Here is a 17983-nt window from a genome sequence, read left to right on the forward strand (position 1 = left end):
TGGTTGAAATTTGTTTATATATAAAAAGGCATCGGCAGTTCATAATAACATAATATAATGTGGCGTTTATCACATGTGCTGCAGTATTGGACAACGGTTCACGACAACCCGGACTCGTTCCTATAAATACTCGGCCAAAATACACACGAATATCTAGATAAATGAAAACTCTTGCGAATTTCAATTAAAGCATAGGCTATATATAATTTGTCATCATTGTTCTAGGCTTGTTTTCTCATATAAGATAAGAAATCGACAAAGCTAATTGAGAACATCCCCCTGGGATGTCTAAGTTGTAGCCGAGTGAAATGAAATGACATCTCCTGGATTCTTACCCCGGTACAGACCATTTTTTCATGGACTTACCAGGGACCACAGATCACTAGCTCTTGGTACATATACAATGTATATGATTATATTATCAAATACTTTAAAGAATTAATTATATATTGTTACATTGTACTAATTTAAAAATGTCATTAATACTTTGTGATTTACATGCACTGTATCATAATACTAATATTTGCTAAAAATATATGCCAATAAACTTTCCTAATGCTTTTCTTTATTTTTTCCAATATAGTATGCCCTGAGATATCTCATTACCATAATCTCTAAATAATACCAGCAATGCAGGAAGTAAGATTGTTTGCTTTCAGAGAAATGTCCATGCACTGAACAGTTTTTAGTTGACATCAAAAACCTGTATGAATCACACGAGAATAAAGGAAAATTTCAAATAGTAAGATGTTCTGTCGTCATGGTAACTTCAAAATCTCAATATAAATAGTACACAGTAATAAAATGCTTTTAACTACTTCAGTTTGTTACAATGATAGGGTATAAAGATTACTTGTAAATATATTCACTGTAATTAATAGCAAAGGCGTGGATCCAGGATTCTTGATTTAGTGTTTTTAGTGATTTTAGTGTTTATGGTAAAACACTTCTATTAGTATTAAGTTACATAATCACAAATACCTTCTTTCCCAGTTTGTGATCGGCCATTCAGTATCATATAGTGAAGACAACTATTTTCTTTAACATTGAGTTTTCTGGTTGCAAAAGAAGATTAATAGCAAATTAAATTAAAAAGTACTCAACATTAGTAATTAATCTTTACTTCCTTTATTGGGCCCCGCCCCTCAGACCCCACAGTGTTAGACCTGCTGTTTATAGAAAATTGGTTCCCATTCACTCAAGGATGCTTCAGACCAAATTTTGACAAAAATCCTGTTTTTTCTGCAGAAAAAAAAATTAAGAAGAAAAAGCAAAATTTCCCCAAATAGGCCTTACCCCCTCATGCCCTAGACCAATTTTTGATACAAAACTGGTTCCTCTTTACCAAATGATGACCCAGTCGTGACCATTTGTACAATTTTGAATCCCCATAACCCATTTGACAAAGCTGTGGGAAGGACGACAAATGACAGCAGAAGGATGGACGATGGACGCCATGGTATGGCATAAGCTCATCTTGGTCCTTGGACCAGGTGAGCCAAAACAAAAAACAAAAAGAAAACAATGGCAATTTCTATTTCCCCAATAAATGGTGAAATTACAGTAAAATCAAACAATTATCAAAACTGGCCAAATTAACCCTGATTGAATTAACCTACTACATGGCATATACCAGAGTACAACTATGTCAGTATAATATGGTTAACTTCATTATATTTTAGCACCAACTTGACCCCTACATAAACTCAGATCCCTAATATTCTGACCTTTAAACTCAAAATTAGTTTAGTGATAGAGGGAGAGAACTCTAATATTCTAATCATGACCCCTAAAATCAAACTCAGATTGGTGATAGAGGGAAAGGAGAGAACTCTAAATATCCAGACCCTAAACTCAAAATTAGTTCAGTGATAGAGGGAGATCTCTAATATCCAGACCCTAAACTCAAAATTAGTTCAGTGATAGAGGGAGATCTCTAACATCCAGACCCTAAACTCAAACTCAGTTCAGTGATAGAGGGAGATCTCTAATATCCAGACCCTAAACTCAAAATTAGTTCAGTGATAGAGGGAGATCTCTAATATCCAGACCCTAAACTCAAACTCAGTTCAGTGATAGAGGGAGATCTCTAATATCCAGACCCTAAACTCAAAATTAGTTCAGTGATAGAGGGACAGATCTCTATTATCCAGACCCTAAACTCAAAATTAGTTAAGTGATAGAGGGAGATCTCTATAATATTCTGACCCCTAAACTCAAAATTAGTTAAGTGATAGAGGGACATATCTCTAATATTCTGACCTCTAAACTCAAAGTCAGTTTGACGGAGGGACAGACACCTAACATTCTGAAACTTAATCACAAACTTAGCCTATTGATAGTGAATACAATGGATAACACTTCTCTATTTGTTTAAAGCTAGGTTAACTACCTGATTTGGTTTGGTATATCATACCTATGTGTATATACATAGTGGTGTAGGATATCTTCACAAGGATATCAGTCCTGAAAACATTTTAAAGTTTGTCAATATTCAAATGTCCAGACGTACATTAAAGTAGATAAACAAGGTCACATATCAAACTGGATCAAGATACCTGATCTAGGTCACAAGAATAATCTAGATCATATCTATCAACTAGCTCATGTATATTAACTACGAGGTAGGTCACATACATAAACTAGGTCATATACATAAACTGGGTCACATACAACATTTGATCAAATGCAAAACTATTTTACACAAAACTTGAGTCACATACACAAATTAGATGACATACATGAAACTAGGTCACAAATATTAACTAGATCATATAATACTAGGTCACTTTCAAAACTAGTTCATACAAAAAACTAGGTCAGTTACAAACTAGGTCACATACAAAAACTAGGTTACATATGTAAACTGTGTCACATATACAAACTAGGTCACATACATAAACTAGGTCACATACATAAACTAGGTCACATACATAAACTAGGTCACATATTCAAGTCTCATACATGCACTAGGTCATGAATTTAAATATGATTAAATATTAAAGCCGGGACACATATATAAACTGGGTAAGCTACTGCAGCCTTAATGCATTAAAACTTCCCATCTTAGAGTTAATGCTCTACAAATTTAAAAGAGTTCATTATCTTCCCTGAATAGCTTTGGTGAAGTGCAAATTATTTATTAAAATGTGTTATTGTACAATCTTTTTCAGTCTTACATAATAATACAACAACATATAACTGCAAAGCAAGGCCGGCTCAGATCATTCCATATGTTGTAAATAAAGTTTTTAGAATTAAATGTTGAAATAATGAGTTAAATAAATTTGAAACACTTCTGTTTATCATGAGGAAGGCGAGTTTTGAAGAGTACAGAGTCCACTCGATACTGGGTGTAGAGTAACGGCATATAGCCATACACTTTTACAAAAAAGTTAATACACTTGTGGCGCTCCTCAAAATGAGAACTGTCATTGGACAAAGTCTGCGGACATCCAGGGCAGCGAAAGGTCCAACGTGAAGTCACCTGTAAATGTCAAAAGGTTATAATCAATCAAAAAAAAATATAAATAGGGAAGGTATTCCTTGAACTACCTCTAGTCACATGCTATGATCAGTGTTGAACAACTTTGCAATAGCCAAGATATAAAATGATATGTGTAACAACTGATGCATTTATAGATAATTGAAAGTTGGAAGAAACACATCTACAAAACAATTTTCCATCAAGATCAAACAATATCTCAATTTCTATTAATCGGGGCCATTGCATCGTAACCAATTCACAATCAGTTAATAATAATAAGTCAAATTTGCTCTAATATTCCTTCATACAGAACTACTGAGTATGTCTTCAATAAAACAAAGCCAATTAAAATGTAATGGTAAACGATAAAAAAAAATGAAGTGCAAATTATCTTGAATTAAGAAAATATAACTGAAAAGCATCCTACCTTTATTGGTGAAGTTAGACAATAGGTATCCTACCTTTATTGGTGAAGTTAGACAATAGGTATCCTACCTTTATTGGTGAAGTTAGACAATAGGTATCCTACCTTTATTGGTGAGTTAGACAATAGGTATCCTACCTTTATTGGTGAAATCAGAGAATAGGTATCCTACCTTTATTGGTGAGTTAGACAATAGGTATCCTACCTTTATTGGTGAAGTTAGACAATAGGTATCCTACCTTTATTGGTGAGTTAGACAATAGGTATCCTACCTTTATTGGTGAGTTAGACAATAGGTATCCTACCTTTATTGGTGAAGTTAGACAATAGGTATCCTACCTTTATTGGTGAAGTTAGACAATAGGTATCTTACCTTTATTGGTGAAGTTAGACAATAGGTATCCTACCTTTATTGGTGAAGTTAGACAATAGGTATCCTACCTTTATTGGTGAGTTAGACAATAAGTATCCTACCTTTATTAGTGAGTAAGACAATAGGTATCCTACCTTTATTGGTGAAGTTAGACAATAGGTATCCTACCTTTATTGGTGAAGTTAGACAATAGGTATCTTACCTTTATTAGTGAGTAAGACAATAGGTATCTTACCTTTATTGGTGAAGTTAGACAATAGGTATCCTACCTTTATTGGTGAAGTTAGACAATAGGTATCTTACCTTTATTAGTGAGTAAGACAATAGGTATCTTACCTTTATTGGTGAAGTTAGACAATAGGTATCCTACCTTTATTGGTGAAGTTAGACAATAAGTATCCTACCTTTATTAGTGAGTAAGACAATAGGTATCCTACCTTTATTGGTGAAGTTAGACAATAGGTATCTTACCTTTATTAGTGAGTAAGACAATAGGTATCTTACCTTTATTGGTGAAGTTAGACAATAGGTATCCTACCTTTATTAGTGAGTAAGACAATAGGTATCCTACCTTTATTGGTGAAGTTAGACAATAGGTATCTTACCTTTATTAGTGAGTAAGACAATAGGTATCTTACCTTTATTGGTGAAGTTAGACAATAGGTATCCTACCTTTATTGGTGAAGTTAGACAATAGGTATCTTACCTTTATTAGTGAGTAAGACAATAGGTATCTTACCTTTATTGGTGAAGTTAGACAATAGGTATCCTACCTTTATTGGTGAAGTTAGACAATAAGTATCTTACCTTTATTAGTGAGTAAGACAATAGGTATCCTACCTTTATTGGTGAAGTTAGACAATAGGTATCTTACCTTTATTAGTGAGTAAGACAATAGGTATCTTACCTTTATTGGTGAAGTTAGACAATAGGTATCCTACCTTTATTAGTGAGTAAGACAATAGGTATCCTACCTTTATTGGTGAAGTTAGACAATAGGTATCTTACCTTTATTAGTGAGTAAGACAATAGGTATCTTACCTTTATTGGTGAAGTTAGACAATAGGTATCTAACCTTTATTGGTGAAGTTAGACAATAGGTATCCTACCTTTATTGGTGAAGTTAGACAATAGGTATCCTACCTTTATTGGTGAAGTTAGACAATAGATATCTTACCTTTATTGGTGAAGTTACACAATAGATATCCTAGCTTTATTAGTGAAGTTAGACAATAGGTATCCGACCTTTATTGGTGAAGTTAGACAATAGGTATCCTACCTTTATTGGTGAAGTTAGACAATAGGTATCCTACCTTTATTGGTGAAGTTAGACAATAGGTATCCTACCTTTATTGGTGAAGTTAGACAATAGATATCCTACCTTTATTGGTGAAGTTAGACAATAGGTATCTTACCTTTATTAGTGAAGTTAGACAATAAGTATCTTACCTTTATTGGTGAAGTTAGACAATAGGTATCCTACGTTTATTAGTGAAGTTAGACAATAAGTATCCTCCCTTTATTGGTGAAGTTAAACAATAAGTATCCTACCTTTATTGGTGAAGTTAAACAATAGGTATCCGACCTTTATTGGTGAAGTTGGACAATAGGTATCCTACCTTTATTGGTGAGTTAGACAATAGGTATCCTACCTTTATTGGTGAAGTTGGACAATAGGTATCCTACCTTTATTGGTGAAGTTAGACAATAAGTATCCTACCTTTATTGGTGAAGTTAAACAATAGGTATCCTACCTTTATTGGTGAAGTTGGACAATAGGTATCCTACCTTTATTGGTGAAGTTAGACAATAGGTATCCTACCTTTATTGGTGAGTTAGACAATAAGTATCCTACCTTTATTAGTGAGTAAGACAATAGGTATCCTACCTTTATTGGTGAAGTTAGACAATAGGTATCCTACCTTTATTGGTGACGTTAGACAATAGGTATCTTACCTTTATTAGTGAGTAAGACAATAGGTATCTTACCTTTATTGGTGAAGTTAGACAATAGGTATCCTACCTTTATTGGTGAAGTTAGACAATAGGTATCTTACCTTTATTGGTGAAGTTAGACAATAAGTATCCTACCTTTATTAGTGAGTAAGACAATAGGTATCCTACCTTTATTGGTGAAGTTAGACAATAGGTATCTTACCTTTATTAGTGAGTAAGACAATAGGTATCTTACCTTTATTGGTGAAGTTAGACAATAGGTATCCTACCTTTATTAGTGAGTAAGACAATAGGTATCCTACCTTTATTGGTGAAGTTAGACAATAGGTATCTTACCTTTATTAGTGAGTAAGACAATAGGTATCTTACCTTTATTGGTGAAGTTAGACAATAGGTATCTAACCTTTATTGGTGAAGTTAGACAATAGGTATCCTACCTTTATTGGTGAAGTTAGACAATAGGTATCCTACCTTTATTGGTGAAGTTAGACAATAGATATCTTACCTTTATTGGTGAAGTTACACAATAGATATCCTAGCTTTATTAGTGAAGTTAGACAATAGGTATCTTACCTTTATTGGTGAAGTTAGACAATAGGTATCCTATCTTTATTGGTGAAGTTAGACAATAGGTATCCTACCTTTATTGGTGAAGTTAGACAATAGGTATCCTACCTTTATTGGTGAAGTTAGACAATAGGTATCCTACCTTTATTGGTGAAGTTAGACAATAGATATCCTACCTTTATTGGTGAAGTTAGACAATAGATATCCTACCTTTATTGGTGAAGTTAGACAATAGATATCCTACCTTTATTGGTGAAGTTAGACAATAGGTATCTTACCTTTATTAGTGAAGTTAGACAATAAGTATCTTACCTTTATTGGTGAAGTTAGACAATAGGTATCCTACGTTTATTAGTGAAGTTAGACAATAAGTATCCTCCCTTTATTGGTGAAGTTAAACAATAAGTATCCTACCTTTATTGGTGAAGTTAAACAATAGGTATCCGACCTTTATTGGTGAAGTTGGACAATAGGTATCCGACCTTTATTGGTGAGTTAGACAATAGGTATCCTACCTTTATTGGTGAAGTTGGACAATAGGTATCCTACCTTTATTGGTGAAGTTAGACAATAAGTATCCTACCTTTATTGGTGAAGTTAAACAATAGGTATCCTACCTTTATTGGTGAAGTTGGACAATAGGTATCCTACCTTTATTGGTGAAGTTAAACAATAAGTATCTTACCTTTTTTGGTGAGTAAGACAATAGGTATCCTACCTTTATTGGTGAAGTTAGACAATAGGTATCCTACCTTTATTGGTGAAGTTAGACAATAGGTATCTTACCTTTATTGGTGAAGTTAGACAATAGGTATCCTACCTTTATTGGTGAAGTTAGACAATAAGTATCCTACCTTTATTGGTGAAGTTAGACAATAGGTATCTTACCTTTATTGGTGAAGTTAGACAATAGGTATCTTACCTTTATTGGTGAAGTTAGACAATAAGTATCTTACCTTTATTGGTGAAGTTAGACAATAGGTATCTTACCTTTATTAGTGAAGTTAGACAATAAGTATCCTACCTTTATTGGTGAAGTTAGACAATAGGTATCCTACCTTTATTGGTGAGTAAGACAATAGGTATCTTACCTTTATTGGTGAGTAAGACAATAGGTATCCTACCTTTATTGGTGAAGTTAGACAATAGGTATCTTACCTTTATTGGTGAAGTTAGACAATAAGTATCCTACCTTTATTGGTGAAGTTAGACAATAAGTATCCTACCTTTATTGGTTAAGTTAGACAATAGGTATCCTACCTTTATTGGTGAAGTTAGACAATAAGTATCCTACCTTTATTAGTGAAGTTAGACAATAGGTATCCTACCTTTATTGGTGAAGTTAGACAATAGGTATCCTACCTTTATTGGTGAAGTTAGACAATAAGTATCCTACCTTTATTAGTGAAGTTAGACAATAAGTATCCTACCTTTATTAGTGAAGTTAGACAATAGATATCTTACCTTTATTGGTGAAGTTAGACAATAGGTATCTTACCTTTATTGGTGAAGTTAGACAATAGATATCTTACCTTTATTAGTGAAGTTATACAATAAGTATCCTACCTTTATTAGTGAAGTTAGACAATAAGTATCCTACCTTTATTAGTGAAGTTAGACAATAGGTATCTTACCTTTATTGGTGAAGTTAGACAATAAGTATCCTACCTTTATTAGTGAAGTTAGACAATAGATATCTTACCTTTATTGGTGAAGTTAGACAATAGGTATCTTACCTTTATTGGTGAAGTTAGACAATAGATATCTTACCTTTATTAGTGAAGTTAGACAATAAGTATCCTACCTTTATTGGTGAAGTTAGATAATAGGTATCCTACCTTTATTGGTGAAGTTAGACAATAGGTATCTTACCTTTATTGGTGAAGTTAGACAATAAGTATCCTACCTTTATTAGTGAAGTTAGACAATAGGTATCCTACCTTTATTAGTGAAGTTAGACAATAGGTATCTTACCTTTATTGGTGAAGTTAGACAATAGGTATCTTACCTTTATTGGTGGTTTCCTAGTGATGTGAGAAACCAAGAAATTCATGGCAATATCTTCACAGTTGATGAACTCATCCACTTTATTGCGAATGGCTTGTGGCATGGAGTAGGTATAGAGATAGGCATAATACTGAAACATATGATAAACACAATGCAGGCTACATGTATATTTAGTTCCTGGGTAACAGTAGTATGGTGTAAGAATAGACATGTATGTAGCTAGGAATGATACTGAAACACATTGTAGGATACACGTAGGTGTAGCTCCCGAGCATCAGTAGTACATTTGTATATACTGTGCACACTTTACCAAAAATGTACAATCAAACCTGTATCATGTGATTTTTTAAGGGAAAAGATAAAAAAAGCAAGAAAAAACAAGGGATGGCTTAATACTGTGACATTTTTTATGTGGTCCTCTCAAGACATAAGCAGTTTTCGAAAAGTCAATCATATTCAAAATGAATAAATTTGTTGTAATTTCAAAATTAAACTACTCATTTTTCAGGCCAAAATTTTTACAGATTAGCAAAATGATGAATTAGCACATCTGTACTTCCTGCTATATAAACAAAATTTACAACAACCGAGGAATCGAACCAGGGCCACCTAGGCGAATGGCGAGCATGTTACCACTGTGCCATCCAATCACCCACTGACCATTTATAGAGCAACAGCCCCAGAAATTCCAACAACCCTGCTGTGAGACACGTGATACATATAATTATATGGATTTCTGACCTACCTTGTGGTAGAAGGCTGCCCCAGTGAGAACCATGGACAGTTCACAGGAGTAATTGGAGTTGTACAGCCAGGCATTGGAGCGTACATCCCAGGCATGGAACCGCCCAGGAAATCCAACAATCCGGTCACGCTCTTCCCGCCATACCCTACAATGTATGTTATTTTTTCTTTATCTGAGATAGTTAAGTATCCATGAAAAGAGGCAAAATGGGCCTGTAAGGCACACCAGCTACTAACTAAAGGTATCAATCTTGGTATTCATGTGGATGATGAGTTGCAAACCCCTTCAATTCCAAAGAGTAGCATTATTCTACACCATAAATAGTGTAGCTTTTCAACCCAGCATGTTATGGGCCCAATACCATGACCTTGAGCTTCTTGGCCTAAATTGAAAAGATGTTGTTTAAAGATTATAATACTTATAACTCCTGTGACTGTGAGTGAAATGCAACTCAAGGTCATTCACATTTCAACCAACTTTGTGACCGTTCATCCCAGCATGGTACTGACCGAACATCATGGCCCAAGGACTTTTGGTTATTGAAAATAAGATGTTTTAAAGATTTTAACGCATTTGACCCCTGTGACCTTTAAAGTAGGTGAAGGCTATTCTTTTGAATAAACTTGGTAGTCCTTCATCCTAGCATGTTACTGACCAAATAATATGGCCCTTGGCCCAATGGTTATTGTGAAAAGGAAGTTTAAAAGAAAAATTTGACTCATAATTGTCAGATGGATGGATGTTTCACCAAAAATTAAGCTCACCTGCCCTATTTTAGCCCAAAGGTCAGTTTGATTTTACAATATTGTTACCAGTAGACAGAATAATAATTGAGTTTTCTTATAAAAGACATTTATATGTAAGTAATTTAGCAATGAAAATTAAGCATCATACTCAATTCAATTAAAATATCTACCTGACCCCAGGACTCCAACATAAATCACTTCTATCCATGGTTGGATTTCTTTCCTATAAGTTCTATGTAATTTATCAAATAAATTCTATGGGTGGTAAAACCTGGAGTAGGGTAAACGTTTTCCTGGAATAGCCCTAAATGACATCTGTTTCTAAGGAATGACTTACTTACCTGAATGCAAATATTATTTCATCATGACGAAGATGAGCATCATCATCTATGCTCAAAATCGCCTCTGTTTCTATGGCATCAAATGGCAAGAAGCGGTTGTTAAGGCTGTTTCTGGCAGTTTTGACTATCTGTATAAAACAAAAGAGCATGATTAAGATTTCTATGAATTGTTACTGTGTGACAAACAAATGGTTTCATATCCCATCAATGTGTCTGTAACAATGAACAAAACTCAATTTTGTTTTTCATGAACGAAAACATATATTTAAAGGGTTTAAAATTGATTGCTCAGAAATTAAATGCAACAGCCTTACTAATTTTTACAACATTTACTTTTAAAGTAGAACTTAAAGAGATTGGGGATATACCTACCAGTATGGGAACGTTTATTTCAGGCCATCTAAGTTCAGGAGATGGTGGGACTGGGTTATTCCAAACTATCAGGACCTTGTTGAGGAATGGTAGTCCCTTCAGCCTTTGTATGGCACCAATCAGGACAGTCTCCCGCTCATAGGTCAGCATTACAACTGCAAAATGTGGCAGTAACAGATTTAATCAATTACATACATAGGTGAGCATTGTGTCTAAATGAAGAGACAACTCACTAAGGGGAGACAATTCAATAAGGGGAGACAACTGTAGCAGTGAAAAACCATTACATACATACTGTATTTGACCTAATAAGAGCGCAGGGCGCGGGTAATTGACAGTGGGGGCGCCCTTATTAAGATAAGTTATTCTGAAGTTTTAGGAAACAGACTATACCTTATAGCAGAATACCCAAGGCTGTGGAAACAGTAAAATATTCCAGGTGAAGATATCTATTCACTATCATATAATAAGCTTAAACATCGCTTGAATATTCCTGTAAATTTGTAAACCATGCCAGCTGATCTTTAGACCAGAGAACGTGTGTTCCACCATTTATGTTCAAATGGAACTCTTTTGTGTTCTATTTTAGACACAGGTGATTTCCCAGATCATATCAGACATTGTTTTCTTTGACCTAATAATTGATTTACAATGTCTTTTACTAGCTTTCCGTTCTGAACAAAAGTTATTTATCAACAAGAATGAAATCTTTTACTTTATCTTCAAATAAAGATGGTAAGTTATTATTTGTATGTGTGTTTAGTTTCGGGTGCTCTTTGCACTGACATGTCATCTGTAGGAATAGACAAAATGTGGCGAAAACTTGTGTTCCAGTTACTTAATTTGCTGAAGAAAATTGAATACATAAAGTAGCAAAACATTTCACATGAATTATTACTTTTGAACACCATTTTGACACTCAGTCAAAGATTTATTTCCTTGAAAAAAGGAAGGGGCGCCCTTATTACGGCAGGCACCCTTATTAGGTCAAATAGGTATACGTACATAGGTGAGAAAAGAACACAGGTGGACAGAAAACAAGTAAATTAATCCACAGAACAGCTATTCTATTGTGGTAGAAACAGGTCACAAAAACTCATGGTTGTTGTGTATACATTGTATTTCTTTCACTCTTTTAAAAATAACTAACTTGAGTGAAAGAAATACAACCATTCGTTGTGTAACCTCTTTATCTCAGGAGAAAACTATACAGACAAGACAGCCCACAAGGGAGACAACTTAGACAACTCCGCAAGGGAGACAACTTATAGACTATCCGCTAGGGAGACAGCTTATTAGACAAAATACATATACATGTATATAGTTTCTGAGGGATTCACTGAAGATTACCTGTCGTTCTTGTAATAAGCTAGTTGCAATTTTGGGAATGCTTACTTCTAATCACTAACACTATCACACATTACAATATAGAACCAAGCACTTCAAATACTCATGATCAGGTTACCAGGGAATAGTATAATTTTCCACTACCTTGAGGTGTGATAGATTAATCTCTAACCAGAGGGACGCTATTCTAGGTTGCCGAACCCAAGAGTCTGCTGAGGGTTAGACCACTAAGATTATCATCCTGAGGGTTGAAATAAAAAAGATTTCTCTGTAACGCCCTCAAGGTATAGGAAATTATTTTTCGCCAATCAGACTTTTTTAATTACACAAGGTCTAATTGATTCAATATCGAAAAAATATTGCCATGCAACACATTATTGATGTTATATATGTGATTGAATTGTCATTATCACTGTGATGTTATTGTAATTGTTTCATTGACTCAATTGTATTGTGACAGTCACTGTTACATGTCATTAGATTGTTGCAGCGACATCATACAATTGTTGAGAATGTGTAAAGAGCATAAAAATCTCATCCCGGTTAAACTGCACTAAAAACACTAAATTATAATTAAAATATCGAACTGCATGCCTGCGAACAGTATCTTGATGGAAACCCTTACTTGTGAATTGTTCTCGTGGAACATTTCCCCCAAGGGATTCACTGAATTCCTTTCCAGCTCCTCCTTCACCTTTGTTGACTGGCCGGAATCCAAAACCTGATCCTGCAACAGATAGATGGAATCTTTAAGTTAAGTTCAGAATCAGAAAGATAAGGCAAATATATAATATACATCTTATGTACAAAATATTGGTACTTTTAAAGAAAAAAGACAAGAATATGATGAATTTAAGGACATGTGATTGATTGGACTCGACTCCTACATTTTGAGAGTCCACAATAAATAATCGTGTATACCCTAATATATATATATATATATATATATAATGTTTATATATATATATATATAAAACATAGTAACACAAATGATGAATGAAGACAACTTTTTGACTCGCGCCCTGACCGGGCCTCGAACTCACGATCTACGGCACCTAATCACCTAGCTAGAAATACCTGCAGCTTATACCACTGCACCACATCGGCGTTCTTATAATATTTATATATATATATATATAAAAGATTGAAAAACATTTAAAAGACTTTTTAGAAATATATATAATTTCACATTACAACAAACACAAAAAAAAACTTGTAATAATTCTTTTAGCTACTGTGGTAAATATCCCAGGCATATGATTTCCAATAAAGCAATATATATATATATATTATTCTAACTATTCATACTGATCGCATTGCAATATATATCCTAATATATATTATAAACCATTACCTAGAAATTTGGCCTCCGAAGGGAGTATTTCCTCAAATGGTGTATTAGGGAACATTCGTAGAGGATCTCCCGGATGTTGGAACATTTGATAGGCCACATATTGAGTAAAATTCTGTTTAAACTTGAGAGAACCAAAAGGATTTTCTAAGGGCCCAAGCACCTCATCAGTTTCTGGATTTGGTTCTGGTCCGTCCAGTTTCAGGGTAAGGAATGTGGTGTTGAAAACACTAGGTGAGGGTGCATCCGCCACTGGTACAGCCGGAATGGTAAGTCTAGTTCGTACTATTGCTAAAATTGTATTGAATATGCTATAGGATGTACCGAAGTAAGTCTCATAAACAAATCTTCCCTGTCGCCGCATCAACGCAATATCATTATCGGTATAGGTCCTTAAGATGAAATGAACTTCTGTTAAACGAGCTCTCGGAAGCATAATTACTGATTTTCTCCAATCTAATATTTCATCGAATGGAAGTCTCATGTGACCACCTAAAACTACAGGCACAGCCCCATACTTTAAACTCTCATACAGGCGGATTTGAAAGACTGTTGTAGACACAAAGCTGGTGTTCAGCGGGGCAAATATGAGAGAAAATGTTGACTGTACTAATAAATCATGACGTTCGTTGGCTGCACCGCATAATGCCCACTCACCAATTAATGCACCTGGCACAGGATTATCACAGGAAAACTGTGTATATTGACCATGGTCACTGGCCTTTTCCATCTCCTTTAAATATTCTACAATAGTTTGTTGAAAGTCTATGTCTTCTCCTTCTTGCATGGAATTCTTTTCATTAATTGATTGTAAGTTGCGATTCTGATAATTAACATCATCAGATCCATGACCATTTTCAAATAAATGATTCAGTTCATTGGACTCTATGTTCACATTGGAATTCTGATATATAATTGGTTTAGTTTGTAAAACACCAGTATTATACTGACCAACAAAAGACAGGAAATATTTCCGACGGACAGGAGAACAAGGTGGAAGTTCTTGCCAAACATCTCCAGATATTTTGCCTAAACTAGGTGGTATTAAGACATCAAAACCTGCTCTGTAACTGGATTCTGTGAAAGCTGTCTGAGCAATAATAGCGCGTCCAGTATTAACACCAATAAACAAGTCAGCACTTCCTGGCTGTCGGAGCATATTTATTATGACATGATTTCTGCCATCCCCATGCCAGTAAGGTAAATTATGAAGAGCGCTTTCTACAGACTTAAAATCAATACTTTGATATTTCACCTGGCCAACAACTGCCAAATATACACAGGCGGAAGTTGGATCATACGTCCTATATTGGATTTTTCCAAGAATTTCTGATAATGAACTTTCTATAAAAGAATCTATAGTTCCGAAATCCATAAGCTCCTTTCCTGTATAAAAATACACAGGGAATCTCGATAGAACAGAACAACGAGAATAGTCAAAACATGAATGCATATGACAAGACATGGAGGATGTAGGAGGTACAACGGGAGTATTGGCTTCAGGCCCCAATAGTATTTGTTGAGGAGCTTTTAATATCGGAATGTAGCGCTGGTCCAACTCATCTCTCTCCAATCGTAGCTGATCCAGACTTAATTGGGTTGTTTTTATATCTTTTTCTAAGTTTTCTTTTTCTACACGTAATTTTTCAATTTCCATGTGATATTTTGATATTTGTGATTGCAGTTTTTGACGCTTACTCTCTAAATCACGTAATTCATTGCTCACAGATGTTTTGATTCTATGTAGTTCACTCAACTGTGTTTTTACATCAGTTGTATGAAATGGATCTTTTCTATCAAGAGGGTTTTTCCGTTTCAATTTTGGGTCTGGCGTGCCACTGTCAACATCACTTGTTATTTTTGAGAGGTAGTAGTGAGCTACTAATGGAGTAGCAATCAAAATAACAAGCAAGGTCATGATGAGACGAGAAAGTCTTACATGAGTAAGTTTATGATATAAAGTATTCCTCTGGTTCACCACACCAGTCACCTCCATTTTGATGGTGTCTATTTGAGATTACAGTCCGCACAGCTGCATAAACTACAGCACTGATTCCTTAGCAGTTTAATTATATACATCTGTCAACCTGTGAAATCCAATACATGTGAGCATAATCAGAAATACAGGTATCTCACAAATCCAATGGGAATTTGGTCTAAACTTGATTCCATCCCATGGAATGTATCCAACGGGACATTATTGTCATAAAACATTTCATCCCATGTCTGACCAGAGAAAAACTCAACACTTCAATTTCTCTGTGATTCTGGTAACAGTCTATGACACTTTTCCATCACACAATTGGAACCTGAGATTCTGAATCATCACATGACTGGAACTTATAATGCAGAGAACTAGAGCAGAGGTCTTCATCACATGAGAACTAGAGCAGAGATTTTCATCATATGACTGGAACTAGAGCAGAGATCATCATCACATGACTGGAACCAGTGAAGAACTAGATCCTGCAAATAGATACAAATAAATTACAGTACAAGGAAAACATGCCTTTAATTGGTCATTAATTGGGGATAACAAATGTAAATGTTTTTTAGTGCATATTACATTATAAATACTAGGTTTTCCCCAATGCAAGCTGATTATAATTACATGTATATCAGGTTGGGGAAAACCATGGCCACCAACTTGCATATAATACGCGAATTCGCATATTATACGCCAGTTCGAGTATGGATTTGTTACTAAAAATAGACAAATTCGATTAAACAGTTAATTTTGAAATACATCTTATTCAATGGTGATTTAATTTAGGACAAGGTAAATAATATTTTACTAAAATATGTTTACTGAAAGCATTAATATGTTGTCTACTTATAGAACCTTGGTGTTACACTACCGAAAGTTATTGCATCAATTTTTGGTACTTTCCAATGTGTAAAGAATTTCTATTCTTGGATTTAATTTTGTGTTATGTTTCATGACTAAATAAATGCAACTTGGATGAAATTTTTTAACAAGTTAACTTTAGAGTGATTTTGGCTATTTTTAGTAACAAAACTATACCTCAATTCGTGTATAATAGGCATTTCAAGGTTGTGTATTATACACAAGTTGGTGGTTTTCCCCAAAATGTGTATATATGCCACTGTGCTCCAGCTACATGCATGACAATACTTTCATTATTCATTACAAGGCATATGTGTAGCAGAACTCAGTCAAGTCTTAAAGTCAAATGAGTCTGATGTAGAGGATCCCTATAGCTCATACATGTATAGGGAGCCTGAATCAGAAAACTACGCTAAGTAAGTTATACGACTAGGCCAGGTTGATCATTGATGACCAGGTAGCTCAACTGGTAGAGCATCCGGCTAGCGTTCAGAGGTCCCAGGTTCGAATCCCGGTCTGGCCATACATTTTCCCGCTCCTACTACATTTTGTGCCTGTGACCAAACCTTGTCACAAGTGAGGTAAATACACTTGACAGGGGATAACCGAACCTGGGTTGTAAAGTCTTTGAGGTCAAAGACTTAAAAAAGGTGGGAAGAGTGTATTGGAACTGGACCAGGTCGATCATTGGCGACTAGGTAGCTCAATTGGTAGAGCATCCGGCTAGTGTCCGGAGGTCCCGTGTTCGAACCTCGGTCTGGCCATGGATTTTTTTCGCTCCTACTATATCTACATATGCATGCTTCCAAAACCAATGTCATACACCATGTACCAAACCGTTGTTATTGTCTTACCCTCTTCGACTTGCCTACTATAGCCGATGATTACAAACTGTTGCAACAGCTGTACTCAAAGCCTACCACCGCCACCGGTCTATAATAACGTTAACTAGTATAAAATGTGGCAAGTCCAGCGGCCTGGAAAATCTACTGTATCTGTTTTTTTCAGTAATACATGGGGAGCAAGTTGATCAAAACAGCATTAATATGTCTTAAAATACATAATATACTTAGGATTGTTTCGCATGGTGAACTTACATGGTAATCCCCAAATCAAAAAGTTTCCAAAAATATCTTCCTTCTGATATGTTTTTACCGGAAGTTCGTTTGATCCTTCGAGGCTCTCCAGAGTTTTCCAACCTATCATAAATACATGGAAAAACAAAAGAGACACCGAATGTAACAAAACATACTTTTTCAACAATATAACGCTACCAAAATAAAATATTTGTCATCAGAAAATAAATGATGTTATATTCAAGGCATATCCATTTCAATTTCTTTCGAATTACATTTACAGGTAGTTTAGTAGAAGGGCGGACAAAATTATTTTTTCCGAGACAGAAGGGGTCACATGATT

The 17983-nt window shown here is 34.9% G+C and overlaps 1 protein-coding gene across 2 annotated transcripts; it reads right to left on the bottom strand.

The window, feature by feature from the left end:
• LOC117316492 (exostosin-like 3) lies at positions 1–17735 on the bottom strand. 2 transcript variants are annotated; one of them, XM_033871101.1, is made up of 9 exons: positions 17662–17735; positions 15879–16182; positions 13720–15803; positions 12991–13092; positions 11019–11173; positions 10647–10774; positions 9560–9704; positions 8816–8944; positions 1–3487 (listed from the first exon to the last, which is right to left on the bottom strand). In XM_033871101.1, exons 3-9 carry the CDS (start codon positions 15710–15712, stop codon positions 3278–3280), a joined length of 2862 nt encoding a protein of 953 aa, XP_033726992.1. In that variant the 5' UTR covers positions 15713–15803; positions 15879–16182; positions 17662–17735; the 3' UTR covers positions 1–3277. The 2 variants fall into 2 exon arrangements, with proteins under 2 accessions (XP_033726992.1, XP_033726991.1); XM_033871100.1 differs by having other exon boundaries at positions 13720–16182.
• Between the last annotated feature and the right edge of the window lie 248 nt (positions 17736–17983).

The sequence above is a fragment of the Pecten maximus genome, chromosome 18 (assembly GCF_902652985.1).
Source record: "Pecten maximus chromosome 18, xPecMax1.1, whole genome shotgun sequence".
Taxonomy (NCBI): domain Eukaryota; kingdom Metazoa; phylum Mollusca; class Bivalvia; order Pectinida; family Pectinidae; genus Pecten; species Pecten maximus.

Bases quoted from the DNA above. Each gene is read 5' to 3' on its own strand.
- LOC117316492 (XM_033871101.1), bottom strand. From the start codon at position 15,712: ATGGAGGTGACTGGTGTGGTGAACCAGAGGAATACTTTATATCATAAA. The intron at 10,775-11,018 runs GTAGGTATATCC...TGTTTTATACAG, and splicing joins AAATAAACGTTCCCATACTG to ATAGTCAAAACTGCCAGAAA. The intron at 9,705-10,646 runs GTAAGTAAGTCA...CATACATTGTAG, and splicing joins GAAATAATATTTGCATTCAG to GGTATGGCGGGAAGAGCGTG.